We start from the raw sequence: 14,165 nt of genomic DNA, 5'->3' as shown, positions 1-14,165 counted from the left end.
CCCTAAAAAGCCCCAAAGGAGCGTCAAAAGTGTGTATTTGGCTCCCCCTGCTGGCTGATTCGTGTTCACAGGCAGAACTCGGGCCCTCTAGCCTCCGAACTGAAGGCAGCTCCCGCCTTTCAACGCCTCTTACCTTTCCCTTCTCTTGGTATCTGGTGTCGCTCCCCCCTCTCTCTCTCTCTCTCTCTCTCTATCTCTCTCTCTCTCTCTTTTTCCCCCCTGCCTTTTCTGTGTCCTTTCTCTGTGGCCGTCCGGGGCCCCGTAGGACATCCTGGGCCTAGGTGATGATGGGTATGGGACCAAGACATTCAGTAAGTGGTTCCCAGAGCCGACGGTTCCAACCCCCTGCGCCTCTTAACGTTTGGCTCTTACCCAGCAACGCCGCGTCACCTGTTAACATTTACGTTGATTTTTGTTGTTAGATTTTTTATATTGTGTCCACAGTATGTCTGCATGCCAGGTGTCTGTGTGTGTCTGTTCCTTACCTCTGTCAATCAGGTTTTAGTGCAGCTGTTTTTCACATTAAATACAATACATTGTTTGACAAGGAATGGGCAAACAATTTAACGAAGACGTTCGTATTTGATGTGTTATTCATGATTGCATGTGTATTTTTACGATGTAATAATGAATGGAATATACATTTTTTAAATAAAATGAATGAATTCATATAATGTTAAATACATTTAAAAAATAAATAATAGAGTCTAAACACTAAGCGTCATACCAGATGGTTGTCCAAAACGTCAGAGTAAATTGTATGTCATCGTTGTTAAATCACTCTTATCAGCCCCCGCACGGACAGTATTATTAAGTTGAGGGAGGCGAGCTCCAGCCACACACACTCATTTGATTGGGCTACTGATTCGTTAATAGAATTGCTTCAATATAAATGTCGTTCCTTCATTAGCAAGGTGCGCCGATGACGTTAGTTCCTGCTAGAGGCAGCTTCATTAGACTGCTATTTTTAGCAACAACTTCCCTTTAAATTACCGGTACTTTGAAGTCATTTAAGTGGCCTGCTGTCACCATGTGATTTAATAGGCAATTGAAACCTTGGCAAATACCAGCTTTGATCTATGAGCAAGCACCTACACTTAATACAATCTGAATTGAACTGATTATGATTAGTACACAACTCTCACATTGGATACTGTACTGTATAGACTCCTGTTCCCGGTTCGCACTGACTTTGTAATGCTAATGAAGGCTAATGCATGTTTGCATGATGCTCATGAATATAACCTTAATGCAATGTTTTCTTACTTGGACTTTAACATTCAGCATTATAATGCTTTATTATGCTTTTCAAGTGTATCATCTATCATGTATTCTTTTCTTGTTTTTTTATGTTTTATTTTATGGGTAAATGTAATTTAAACTCACCATTTTAGATGTTTTAAGAATTAATGTTCAGTTTCCAAAATACTTTCGCTTTAACAATTTCAGAGGTAACATTTTCCAATGTTTCCGAGTTAATCTTTTATAGCTGAGCCTAGAAAACCTCCTGATTGGTCAACAGCAACACACGTAGTTGGCTGGGTTTTAGTGCCCAGGTGATCAAACAACCAAGCGCTTACTGTCAACGTCATCTCGCCCTAAGCGGCTCACATATGAGCTTGCCTCAGCTTTTTTTATGTCAATAATTTTTTCAATAAATTGAATGTATTTTTTTTCCAAACCCTTTCAGTGAGGGAAATGCCCCACCGTATAGTTTGATTGTTTATTGGGCTAATGCTTCAGCTACAATCAAAGACTCAAAATATCCTGTATAAATGTACATAATTACATATTATTCCAATTTGGCCAATGTGTCCAGTTTTTCAGCCTCCGAGACTAATAAGCTTTCATGCTTGCAGAAAACATTTTTACACATGGTTATTGTTTTACTTTGTTTAAGCCATAGATGTTTCCTTGTCATCGGCCATACTATCTTAATCAGTACTAGCTCAACCTCGTTTAGCTGGATACCAAGTTTAGATATCACATTTTATCACAGTTTAGGAGATTGTCCTCACATGTTCATCTTTTTTTCCCTCATATTTAACGCAATAAAACGGAAGACAGATAAACGCTCACTTAGAATTTCATACAGGATGTGGTTACACTGCAGAACCGTCTCAACGTAAGGACTATCTTGTGTTGCTCGTTGCTAAAGGTGTGTGTGTGTGTGTGTGTGTGTGTGTGTGTGTGTGTGTGTGTGTGTGTGTGTGTGTGTGTGTGTGTGTGTGTGCGTGCGTGCGTGTGTGTGTGCGTATCTGCCGTGCGTTGCATCCCCACAGGAAGCCAGGAAGAGATAATCCTCTCGTATGAGCCCGTGATGAGACAAGAAAGTGAGTGGCAACCCTCCCATGTTCTGAAACCTTAGAGGACTGCAATATGAATATACCTGTCACACATATAAGTATATATATATACTGTATATATATAGTATATAATATACAGTATATACATGCAACAGGAGTTCTTATTCTGCCCTAGTTAATTACGCCAGACCTGTCATCATCCTGGGACCCATGAAGGACCGGATCAACGACGACCTCATCTCAGAGTTCCCTGAGAAGTTTGGCTCATGCGTACCACGTGAGTATTCACGCCGGCAGAGAGTTTAGTAAGGCGTGGACTGTACCAAGTTCGGGATCCAGGTGACACCATTCGGGGTCTCCTTTTATTTGAAAGAAAACTAGATATTGTTTTAGATGTTGTTTTATGTTCCTGTGAGAGAATACGATTCCAATATGCAATCATAAATTTAGATTATATTGGGTTAGGTTGCTAGCCTTAGATCAAATGACATTAGGCTTGAATGAGTTACTTTAGATCAGATAAAATTGGGTTATCATTAGATTACATTGGGTTAGTTTAGATTTGATTAGGTTGGGTTTGTTTGAATGAGTTTGGGTTAGTTTAGATTAGCTAAATTTAGTTTAGAGTAGATGGGATTGGGTCACATTGGGTTAGTTTAGATTAGATCAGATTGTGTTAGTTTAGATAAGATCAGATTGTGTTAGTTTAGATTAGATCAGATTGTGTTAGTTTAGATTAGATCAGATTGTGTTAGTTTAGATTAGATCAGATTGTGTTAGATTAGATCAGATTGTGTTGGTTTAGATTAGATCGGATTGGGTTAGTTTCTATTTGGTAACATTAGACTAAATTACATCAGATCAAGAGTTGCGTACCTTGCAGCGCTGTGGAGAAATGTAAACTCAGCTGTATCCACTCCCACCTCCCTGGCACTGAGCACGCCCGGTTGCGTGTGGGTGGTACACCATCTGTAGCCATAGCAAATGGGTGGGCCTGGAACTGAGCCCTCGTCTGGGCTGGCTACAGCATGTTGGATGGGCTGGCTTCACAACCCCACCGCCGCCGTACCTTGTGACACTGAAATACTGAAAATGTATCAAAGACAACAAGTGATTGATATTAAAAAGGTCATTGTGTGTCTGTCTATGTGTGTGCACGTTAGTGTTTGTGTGTGTGTGTGTGTGTGTGTGTGTGTAACCCCAAATCTCACATATTTTGCATGCTTTTATTTATCCATCTGTTTGTTTGTTTTTATTTCAATTGACCCATTAAACTAAAAAAAGCTGCTAACAGTTCAGGGCAACAAGGTAAGTGAGCCCACAGTCGTCCTCTTCCTGTTTCTCTGTTCCTGTTCCTCTATTCTTGTTCTGGTTCCTGTTTGTTCCCATTCCTCTCGTGAGTTGTGTGTCGTGTTGTGTTTGTTCCAAGTCTAGTGTAACCCTTACAGTGTCTTAGCTTCACACTTCTAAAGCAGTAGCTTGAATAGTTGTTAGGGCCCATAAGAAGAATATGATGACATATTGCCGCTAGTCAACCATTGTGTCTTCAAGGGCTCCAATTAAAATGTTGAACTTTTTCTTTTTTTTTTGCTTGTTTGCTAGCAAAGATTGTTTGCTAGCAGGACACACTGAACTCTATTTACAGATGTGTATTCAAAGTTTGCATGTTAACTGACATGTGGCTAAACTATATTTATTGTCTTCTACAACCATTGTCCCCGTTCTGTAAATCCAGTCAATTAAAGTTAATGATATTATGCCACCAGGGTTGAGTGTGATTAGCCATGACAAGCAGTTTGAAAATCAACCTTTTCCTGGGTTTGAGTGACATCACAAGAAAAGGCAGATTTTTAAATGGTGAATCACACTCACACCTGATATCACCCCTTTAAGACACTTGCATCAAGTACAAAATCAGATTGGATGTCCTTACAAGGATTCTTCCTTAGCTAGCGACTAAACAGCCCTCGTGTGTCTCAACACTCAGAGTTAAGCTGAAGCTCGTTGTTTTTCTAACGGGACGACCCTGACCCCCCACCCCCCCTGTCCTCAGACACCACTCGACCAAAGAGGGACTACGAGGTGGACAGCCGCGACTACCACTTCGTCCATTCCCGGGAGCAGATGGAGAAGGACATCCAAGAGCACAAGTTCATCGAGGCGGGCCAGTACAACGACAACCTGTACGGCACCAGCGTCCAGTCGGTCAAATACGTGGCAGAGAGGGTGAGGCCCCGCCCGCCCGCCAATGGGAACGCTATCTATTTTTTTGGGGGGGTGGGGGAGGTTGTCGGTTGTCCTTGACTTTCCCTTCTGTGCGTCCGTCTGTTCCAGGGCAAACACTGTATACTGGATGTGTCCGGGAACGCCATCAAGCGATTACAAGTAGCACAACTTTACCCTATCGCCATCTTCATCAAACCCAAGTCGGTGGATTCATTAATGTGAGTACCGTGGTGTCGGCCAACTTTGGCAACGTCCAAATTGAATTTGACCTCGACATTTCCGAATTTGAGCACCCTCTGGTGGCTTTGGATGTCGCTGCAGCTCCAGCTGTATAATCTTCAGATGACATAGCTGTCGTCTGAAGATGAATGTAGCTTTAACTGTAGCGACACCTCGAGCCACTATAGGCTACGAATGGGACACACACACAACTGCACGTTTCACATCAACAATAAGGATTTTCTCTCATCTGACTTGGCGGCTGCAGCCATCATGGCAGTGATTGTTGAAAGGACCTACAGTAGAGTGTATGCTGTTGGTGGTGTGTGTGTGTCAGTTATCTCTCTGACAACAGGGACATGAACAAGAGGCTGACTGAGGAGCAGGCCAGGAAGACGTTTGACAGAGCTCAGAAGCTAGAGCAAGAGTTTGGGGAATTCTTCACAGGTACGCTACTACTACTACTACTACTACTACTACTACTACGTAACTAAATCAATTATAATTAACAAAATGTACTTCATTTATATAAACTCAAATGACCTATTATAATATAATATTATCATAATATGTCTTACTGTAATGTCAGGCTGATCAATGAGCATGTACATCCTCGATGTATGAACCTGGCACAATAAACCATAGATTGATTTTGAAAAGTAAAAAATGCAATATTAGAATAATAAACATGCCCTACTGTGTTGATGCATGTGTTGTGCTCCATCTTGTGTGCCTGTGTGTGTGTGCGCCTGTGTGTGTGTGCCTGCATACGTGTGTGTGTGTACTGCGGCTCCACTGAGAGAGTGTGTGTGTAACCCGTGGCTTCCTCTTGGTTCCCAGCGCTGGTCCAAGGGGACACCCTAGAGGACATATACAACCACTGCAAGCAGGTCATAGAGGAGCATTCTGGACCCTACATCTGGATCCCCTCCAAGGAAAGACTATAACTCCCCACCTTCGCAGGGACTCTGGACTGCTAGAAACTAGTGATCATTTGTAACATACGATAACTCTATGGCGATGAATAGTCTTCTGATATAATTATTATTATTACCGGTATTATTATTATTATTATTATTATTACTGTGAATATTGTTTCATTTTGTTAATTCATTTTTTTTTTCGGGTTTTATTTATTTGTTTATTTTTTTCACTCTCAACATGATTGTTCCTGAATGTACACCACAAAGTGTTAGACAACGTTTAGCTTCGAATACATCAACCGTTTGTATATTTTTTGTTCATTCTTATTTTTGCCAAAAAAAAAAAAAGAAAGAAGGAAAAGACATGCAGCGGCGAGCGACAAAATAAACGTGGGGTTAATGTTGTCCTCATCGACGCTCTGTGGAACTTCAGAAGCATTACACTGGAGATGTTCAACTGCGGGAAAAATGAGTCTGCCTACTAGTACCACACCCTCCCCCCCCCACACACACACACACACACACACCACACACACACACACACACACACATACACATATACACACACACACACACACAAACACACCAACCATCCCTTCCGATCGGCAGCCCGCTTGCATGCAAATCTTCATCACCACCATCATCATCATCATCATCCCAGAGCCCGGTTCACGTACGTACGCCCCCCGCCCCCCACACACACTGACACACTGGGACACGACTCATGGACCACACACTTTGCTTTGCTGTTTGTGTGCTTGTTCGGGTCTTTACTGGATTCTTTACCCCCCACCCCTGCCCAGGGTTAAAGTAGAGGAAGCGGTACGTGGCTGTGGGTCTGGTCGGGTGAGTCGGGTGAGTCGGTGGCCATGGGGTTCGGTAGTCTACACCAGTGCTCCAGAAACACTGAGGTTCACCTCCTGTCGCTCTAAGGTGGCGAGAGAACTAGAACTATATTTTGCTACTTGGATTCATTAAGTGGGAAGGGCACAAAAGCACAGAAGTATTTATTGAATATATAACGTTGCGGTATCTACTGAACATTTCATTTGAGTGTTGTATATAGTGATAGTGTCTGATTGGAGTCCTAGAGCGACCGCAGTGAGTGCAGTGGTGTGTGTTGGTCAAGCATGAGGATGGACAGGGGACCCTAATCTGACACCACATTAAACCCTGTTTTCTGGAACAAATATGTGCAGTGATGAAAATGAAGAACACTCTTTAGGAACTTTACAGATGTGCACTTATTGAAAAGCAATATTGAAGCAGTGTAGGAATTCTATTTGAAAAAATTCCCCAAAAATAGACAAAGAAATAAATACCTAATTTAAACCCTTGATACAAACACAACAGGCCTTCTGCTTCCACTAATGGAAGGAAAGCTCAAGATGCACTCAAAAGGATATAATCATCATCCTCCAAAAGATGATATTTCTGGGCTTGACAAGTGACCATGACATCTCAGTGCTGTTGTCATTAGGGTGAAATAACGACCTCTTGTAGCCTGAACGCACAGGTTACTCCAGTCCAGCCAAGTCAATGTTACATAATACACAGACGCGTAATATTTTACACTGCAGCGGCTTGCCTTGTTTGACCTCTACTGGCTTCTACACTAGCCCATGACTCAAAGCGTCCAATACAATATCCTCTGCATTGGATTTAGAAGGTCAGTTAAGCAGAATGCATCAACACAATAGGTATGTTTCTAGCCAGCGGCCATCTTTAAAGTGCCCTTAATCATTGCTCTAGTCACACCCCGCAAATGGATTTCATTCAAAACAAATAATTACAAACTTACAACACTTTAACCACCTCCCCCTATCCCCCTTCTTTTAATGTAGTCTGTTAAATGATATCAGGCTAGAGTTTACCCCACACACTATTTGTTTGATGTGGACACCGTTCTGTAGGACTGAGTTAAATTGGTTTGGTTGTTGTTGTTGTTGACATGATGCAATTTCAACTCTGTCAAAACGGGATTACATTACCGTGACATCAGAACACAAATCACCATTATGCAAAAGCATACATTGTTTATTATTTTTGGTGTATATATATATATATATATATATATATATATAATACTGTCTGGCATCATTTTCTTCCAGTTTCCATAAATTATTGTTCACCACTTGCCTTAACAGAGTAGGTTTATATCCGAGATGAAAAATCTTGTAAATGTAACTTCCTTGAGAAATGGTTTTATTTATTTTAAGAACGAATCTCAGCTCTGAGTAAACCCAAGGTTGAATATAATTATATTTAGATGTAGCTTTGTACTCAGTGACAGGTTGTTAGAGCAAAGTTTAGTTAAAGGTTTATTTATATTTTAGTTATCCTATCAGATATGCATGAGAAACGTGTATGTGGCAACAATTTATTTTATGGATGACATTTAAATTAAAGGTGCCACAAGATTCCCCACAAAAAGTCAGCAATATTGTTAAATACTTTATTTTAAAGAGTTCATAGTATATTTAAAACAACAAGGGTTTTCTGGTAAACTAGAGGATTGGGCCTTAAATTATTAATCTGTACAGTATAATAATACAATAACAAAGCTAATACTCACAAGCTAGTGTGGATCTTTTAGGAACACCTGACTAATAATTGTCCAATATTCCCCTCAAACAATTTTCAATTCCAAAAAATTCAAAACACCAATATTATCCACATCCACTCCAGTTGAAACAGGAAAATCTGAATAAACAAATCCCATCTGGTCCCATTGTGAACTCAAATGATAGCAGAAGAAAGTGAAGATGACTGAAAGTCATTGTTTGAGCAATGTGGTCAACTCTTGGATATTATAAAAGTTATGTCACGATAGTTGATTCCTTGGCAGTTACAATATATTATGTTTCCAAAACTGCCTTTTTAATCATTTGAAAATGCTCCCTAAAGTATATTATATCAGGTCAACACCATTATTCCTGTTTATTACACTTTAATGTAAAAAAAATAAAAGATCTCTGTTGTTGCTCATAGTGAATTAATTTAACAATGTGTGTATAGGGTCTCAGAATAAGCTCACCCATTTGTTTGGTTATTCACTTCCAGCAATAGTTTGGCAACATTTTTAAACAAGCAATTATGACATGCAGGATATAATGCATAGATATTTATTCATGAGAAGGATGACTTTGGGGGCGATGGTGTGTATGTCTGGTTTATCCTTAGGACCTTTTTCGTTGAAATGTCCTTTTATTTATAAGGTAAACCAGGGCTTATAATGAACGGGTATAGCCTATTTTCTTAATTAATCAGGAGCCTGTGGGCCTACTGTAACCAAGGAAGGATCATGCCCACTCTAAACCAACACGTTGTATTTCGACATAGGAGGTGGGAAGACACTCAATTATTATTTTTCCACTGAATGCTGTTTACTAATGCTGTTTTGTGTCACTTCCTGTGTTCTGAACCTCTGGGTGTATGGATTGCACTCGTACTTTACGGTACAACGTTAGCGGCTAGCTGAATCTGCTGCTGTTTGCTGTCCACTCTTCCGTCACAGTGAATAAGTACGACTAGATCAGCCATTTCGATTTTCCAACCACTGAGTTTGTATTGCACATGAGTGGGCAATACTGGCATAGAAGGACCAAGAGGTGGTGTTGCGTAGAGTTACAATGACATGAGAGCAGATTTCTATAGGCCTACTTCCATGTTTTGTATAAAGTGCAAGGCCTGTGAAAAAGCAGTTGAAGTGGTAAATAGAAAACAATATATAAAACGGTGGTGCCAATAGCACTTCTTTAACATTTTGCGAGCAAATTGCACTTGCTGAGAATATTTAATGTTCACATGAAACGTTTACAAAAATTCTGTGACAAAACAATTCAGCAACAGCTTTGTTGTCTGCTATTCAAGAAAAAAAAAGGATTGCGTTTGTTTTGAGTTTGGTTGTTGATGTTGATTTTTCTTTGCTTGAGGGTTGTTTGATAAGGGGTTGTTCTAGATTGCAGTACATTACATTACATTTCTTTGCAGTGGGAATATAATGGTCTTTTCTCAACACCATACTATGAAACAGGTTCAGCAAAACCCTGCCAGAGTTCAGCATAGAAGGCCACCTCGTTTTGGTTTTGTTACTTCTAATTACATGGATGTTGTTTTTTGGTTTTGTTTTGTTCTTTAAACCTTCACGTCTATTCAATATCAAGATACAATGCACTTAAAACAAGGCACCGATATGCCATATCTGATTTACACATTTGATTGTAGCTTTTTGTTTGTTTGTTTCAGCTGAGTGGTTATAGTTAAATCCGTGCAGGGCTGTACATTTTACATTTACATTGATTTAGCTTCTTGACAATAACAACAAAACTAAAGGAAATATATGATTTTGTCTCTTTTTATTCTGGACATTTGCATCTTTTCAGTGAAAACGTTTGAAACACTGAGGTTGTCTCTGCTCTCTGTTGTATGCACTTCTGGACGCTTTGATGAATACTACTTTAAGAGCATTTGCTGTATACAAGCCCTTACCACAGCAACCGTATTTTAAAGAGAAATGGACATTAAACATGTAAAATACTTTTAAATGCGTTTTGAATCTTTTCTTTCAGAATCTCCCACTCTCCCCTCTATCTCTCTCTCCCCTTATCCTTGGTTATTATTTGAAATACTGTTCCATTATAATCAACATACACAAAACTCATCAGCCAAAGTGTGAATGTTTGTGCCTGACAGAGTGAAATGATTCTTAGCCATTCTTTGTCTCCATTTTTGTAAGCATATCTTACATATTTTCACTGTTTAATGTGTGGTGTATTTGGAGATGGATCTTAAAAGGCAAGCTGAGAAAACAGTGACCGACTTCATCCACCAGAGGGCGGGATTACAACGTGTTTAGCCCGAGGGGACACATTTCTGAAACTGGGCAGGTTGGGTAGTCGTGTGCAAAGATGGGACAGGTTTGACGTAGTTCAAAACAAACTACTCTACACCAACTCGTTTCACTAATGGCCACACCTGCATTGTTTGTTCCAGCTAATCTGCGGTAGACCTAAATGAAAAATTAAAAAAATTCTACATTTATACTGTTTGGTGCAGAACAGTTGGGTTCTTTCAAGAGATTCAGAACAGAGTCCGATTGGCGGATGTGTGGATGGAGGGAGTTCCTGAGCCCTGGATGTTGAGCAGCTGAATGCCCTAGAACCCATAGTAATACAAAGTACACATGGTGCAGCACAAGAGATATGCTGCACAACCACATCTCACCAAAGATGTCCCCAGTTGGATCTCTGTGATAAATCTGTTTATTAAATGCAGGTTATCAAACACTACATTGCGGATTGCTATGAGGTCATGGAGTCGAAGGGTCACAGAAGCTAAGGTTCTGTCCTCAGGCACTCACACCGTAAAGCCAGGAGTGTTCATGGAGGACGGAAGTTTGGTTTCATTCCAGTAGTTATCAGGACAGAGATTTTAAACTCTAATAGGGATGGCCTATTAGAGTTTAAATTCAATAGAACTACAACCAAGTCTGGTAAGACTTAACCTGATGTTTTGATGTTTTTGTTTTTTTCTATAGTCCTATTTGTATGATTGATACTGGATATCGTCTCCTGTTCTTATTGTCACTACAGTACATTGTTCTTATACTGTAAACCGCTTACCCTGAAATGGCCCTTGAGACCCCTCAGTCAATCAATCAATCAATCAGTCAATCGATCACTCCTGCTCATTAAACCAGCCATGGACTTTAAACCAAATATCATTAGGTCAACTGATGAGGTGATGGCAGAAGTGACAATTCTGGAGGTGCTAAGAATGAACTACAAGGACGACAGCGCAGACGTCTTCCACATACAGGGGCACTCCCACTTCAGGAGCCATGGCTGCATCACCTTTGACCTCATGGGGTGAGTTGAGGAAGAAAATGCCATGCAAGATAGACAAACCACATCAATGTCATTGTAATTGCTCTTTAAAGTAAATAATGATCAAATGAATGTTTAACGTGTTCTTGCTTAAAAACAATATATATATATATATATACATTCTAAACCTGTAATGTGTAAAGAAATAACCAGCATTAGGGGATGACTTCAAATGGGCTTCTTCGCCCTCTCAAGGGAGGTTCAACACCATCCCTCTTCCTTAGCACTTCCAGTTGCTCAGCTAAGATTATCTCAACTACTCACACTGGAAGGTACACTGCAAAGTCATCCACGTGACACCTTCAGTTATAATACATACAAAATATGCAGATTTCCTGGTTGATATACCATATATATTCCCAAGCCATATCCTAAGATCTAAAGCCATGTGCTTGGTATTGTTTATGACCCAGGGGTCACAAAGATCATTGATTTTGGGGGAAGCCGCTTCGACATCGTAGCAGTAAGAGTCTTTTACCTTGACCTTTTCCTACAGAGCCTAACCACTTGGCCAAACATTGCCATGCGTGTACACAGAAGTAATTCTGTGAATAGCCTACAAGCTTTAAGCAGAACATGTTGGATATAATCTGTGACTATGTTGGTATCAATTGTTTATCATTATTATTAATTGATACATTTTTTCTCATATTACTAATCTGACTCCACTAGTTGTTTATGGCCCAAGTGGAATTGAATGAATAATTTAGAATTGCAAATCAAACCACAAATTATGAGCAAGATAGAGAATTTAGATGGCATTGAGTAGGAAGGGAGGGTTACTGTGGCCTCCTAAGGAAGTTATATTGTGTCTTTTAACACATCAATAATTTATTAGTTGTTTACATTATCCAAGTAGAAGCTTCTCGCATACATCACAGTTGGGGTCCATCCATGAAAACAAACGCACCTCAGGTGGTCTCAAACAGGTTGTTAAATCTTGTGACTCACATGACTGTAGGTCAGTTGCTCAACAGCCACTCTTTCTTCTAGGACAATGTCAAAGAAACCTGTAAAGATAATATGTATCAATTATTATATGCTAGTCCTTGTCCACTATACACCAAATATCAAATGTCATAGTTTTAAAAATAGAGGAAATCAAAACCCTGACATGAATTCTGAAAAATATTTTTGATGATTATTGTGTTATTGTTTTATACAGAGCTCAGCAATGCTTGAATCATTGTGCTCAGGCACAATATTTGTTGTAGTTATTGTCTGGGTGCTGTGTCTCTCACTTTCAGCTCTTGGGCATTTGAGGCCAGAAACATCAGATCACATTCACCCCATTTCTATTCAAAATAACAATGGAGCTAATCTGATCTCAAAACAATTACTTCAATTTAATGACTTTAGGGAGTCACTTAAAAAGGAATTCCATAGAAAAAAATAATGTATCAACCATAACAACACCTGATATTGGTTTAGGCATCAAATGTAGCTAGCACAAGCCCAGATAGACTGGATTTACAGTAAGGGTATCACATGAAAGGATATAATGTAATGACACACACGATTTTAGCCTATAATAAAAAAAAACATACAGTTACGTTGTAACATTTTTTACATACAAATACAGTCACAGCTCAATTCAATCCATCTACAGTGTATATATAAAACAAGACCTATATGTGAAAAGCAAACAAGTAAAAAATCAAGTAAGTAAATTGTCATATTAATATTCTGATGATTCACAACACAACCCCAATAAAGCCCAGATCATAAGCAATCACTCATTAAGGCAATAGTAATAAGACGTTAGTAGGCTACCTGTCAAACAAATGATGGCCATTATAGGAAGCAAAGGCCAGAGGGCATCCTTGTAGAACTGGCTACAGTGGTAAAGACTGCTGATCAATCAGCAGCTGCTCTTGCCAGTCTATAATAGTTACCAGAAATTCTGGTAACTAGAAATTCTACAATAGGCCAGGGCTAGTATAGACAATAGCCAGAAATGAATTATGAATATAAGTTTTGATAGAAAAGATTTCATTGGTTCCCAAGCACACCATTAGATCTATGTTGTTACATGGGACACTTGAAAAGCCTCCTTACTCACTGAAAAATATACATTTTGATTATCTGATACAGCCAGTGGTAAGATATAAAGCATGGGCAACGTGTACATGGTATCAACAATCAAACAGAGAATCTATAAAAAAAATAATTAAGACAATAATTTGTTGATTAACATTAAATGGGTCATGAAATTGAATGTTTTCTTTTTGTTGTATATATCCCATGTTGCATGAGTGTAAACATGTCATGTGAAATGGGCCAATCTGAATGACAATAGTCTTTTAACAGTTGCAATCCTTGATCTAATCTTCTATACCAACACGTTCAATGTGTCAGCTAGTGATTACCACTTTACAATGAGGATATTTTGGATGCAAGCCTTAAATATCGTCATCATGATAACTCAAACCTAAGGAAATCAGTAGCTTTCAATGGGCCCCTTAATTTACTGATATTTTGTTGTGATGGTGGGCAAATATATAACATTTTTACATTATCCCATATAGTTTAATGAAGTTTACATGTCATTATCAAACAAGTGTTGATATTAAAACAGGTAGTTGTATAGCAGCCTACGTTTG

At 39.4% G+C, this 14,165-nt stretch overlaps 1 protein-coding gene across 4 annotated transcripts in view; it reads left to right on the top strand.

Annotated features, from left to right (window-relative positions):
* The window catches only part of dlg2 (discs, large homolog 2), a gene marked incomplete at both ends in the record, with an annotated part of 124,633 nt that extends 118,935 nt beyond the window's left edge, over positions 1 to 5,698 (top strand). For all 4 annotated transcript variants that reach the window (XM_084474442.1, XM_084474444.1, XM_084474443.1 and 1 more), the window contains 6 exons: positions 2,283 to 2,333; positions 2,482 to 2,583; positions 4,360 to 4,532; positions 4,641 to 4,750; positions 5,107 to 5,198; positions 5,592 to 5,698. In XM_084474442.1, coding sequence (XP_084330568.1) covers positions 2,283 to 2,333; positions 2,482 to 2,583; positions 4,360 to 4,532; positions 4,641 to 4,750; positions 5,107 to 5,198; positions 5,592 to 5,698 — 635 coding nt within the window. The remainder of the gene's footprint in view (positions 1 to 2,282; positions 2,334 to 2,481; positions 2,584 to 4,359; positions 4,533 to 4,640; positions 4,751 to 5,106; positions 5,199 to 5,591) is intronic.
* Positions 5,699 to 14,165: the final 8,467 nt, after the last annotated feature.

This window comes from Micromesistius poutassou (assembly GCF_964030765.1).
Source record: "Micromesistius poutassou genome assembly, chromosome: 10".
In the NCBI taxonomy this organism is placed as follows: Eukaryota; Metazoa; Chordata; class Actinopteri; order Gadiformes; family Gadidae; genus Micromesistius; species Micromesistius poutassou.
Note: the sequence above shows the minus strand (reverse complement) of the source record. Positions and strands in the feature narration are given on the sequence as shown.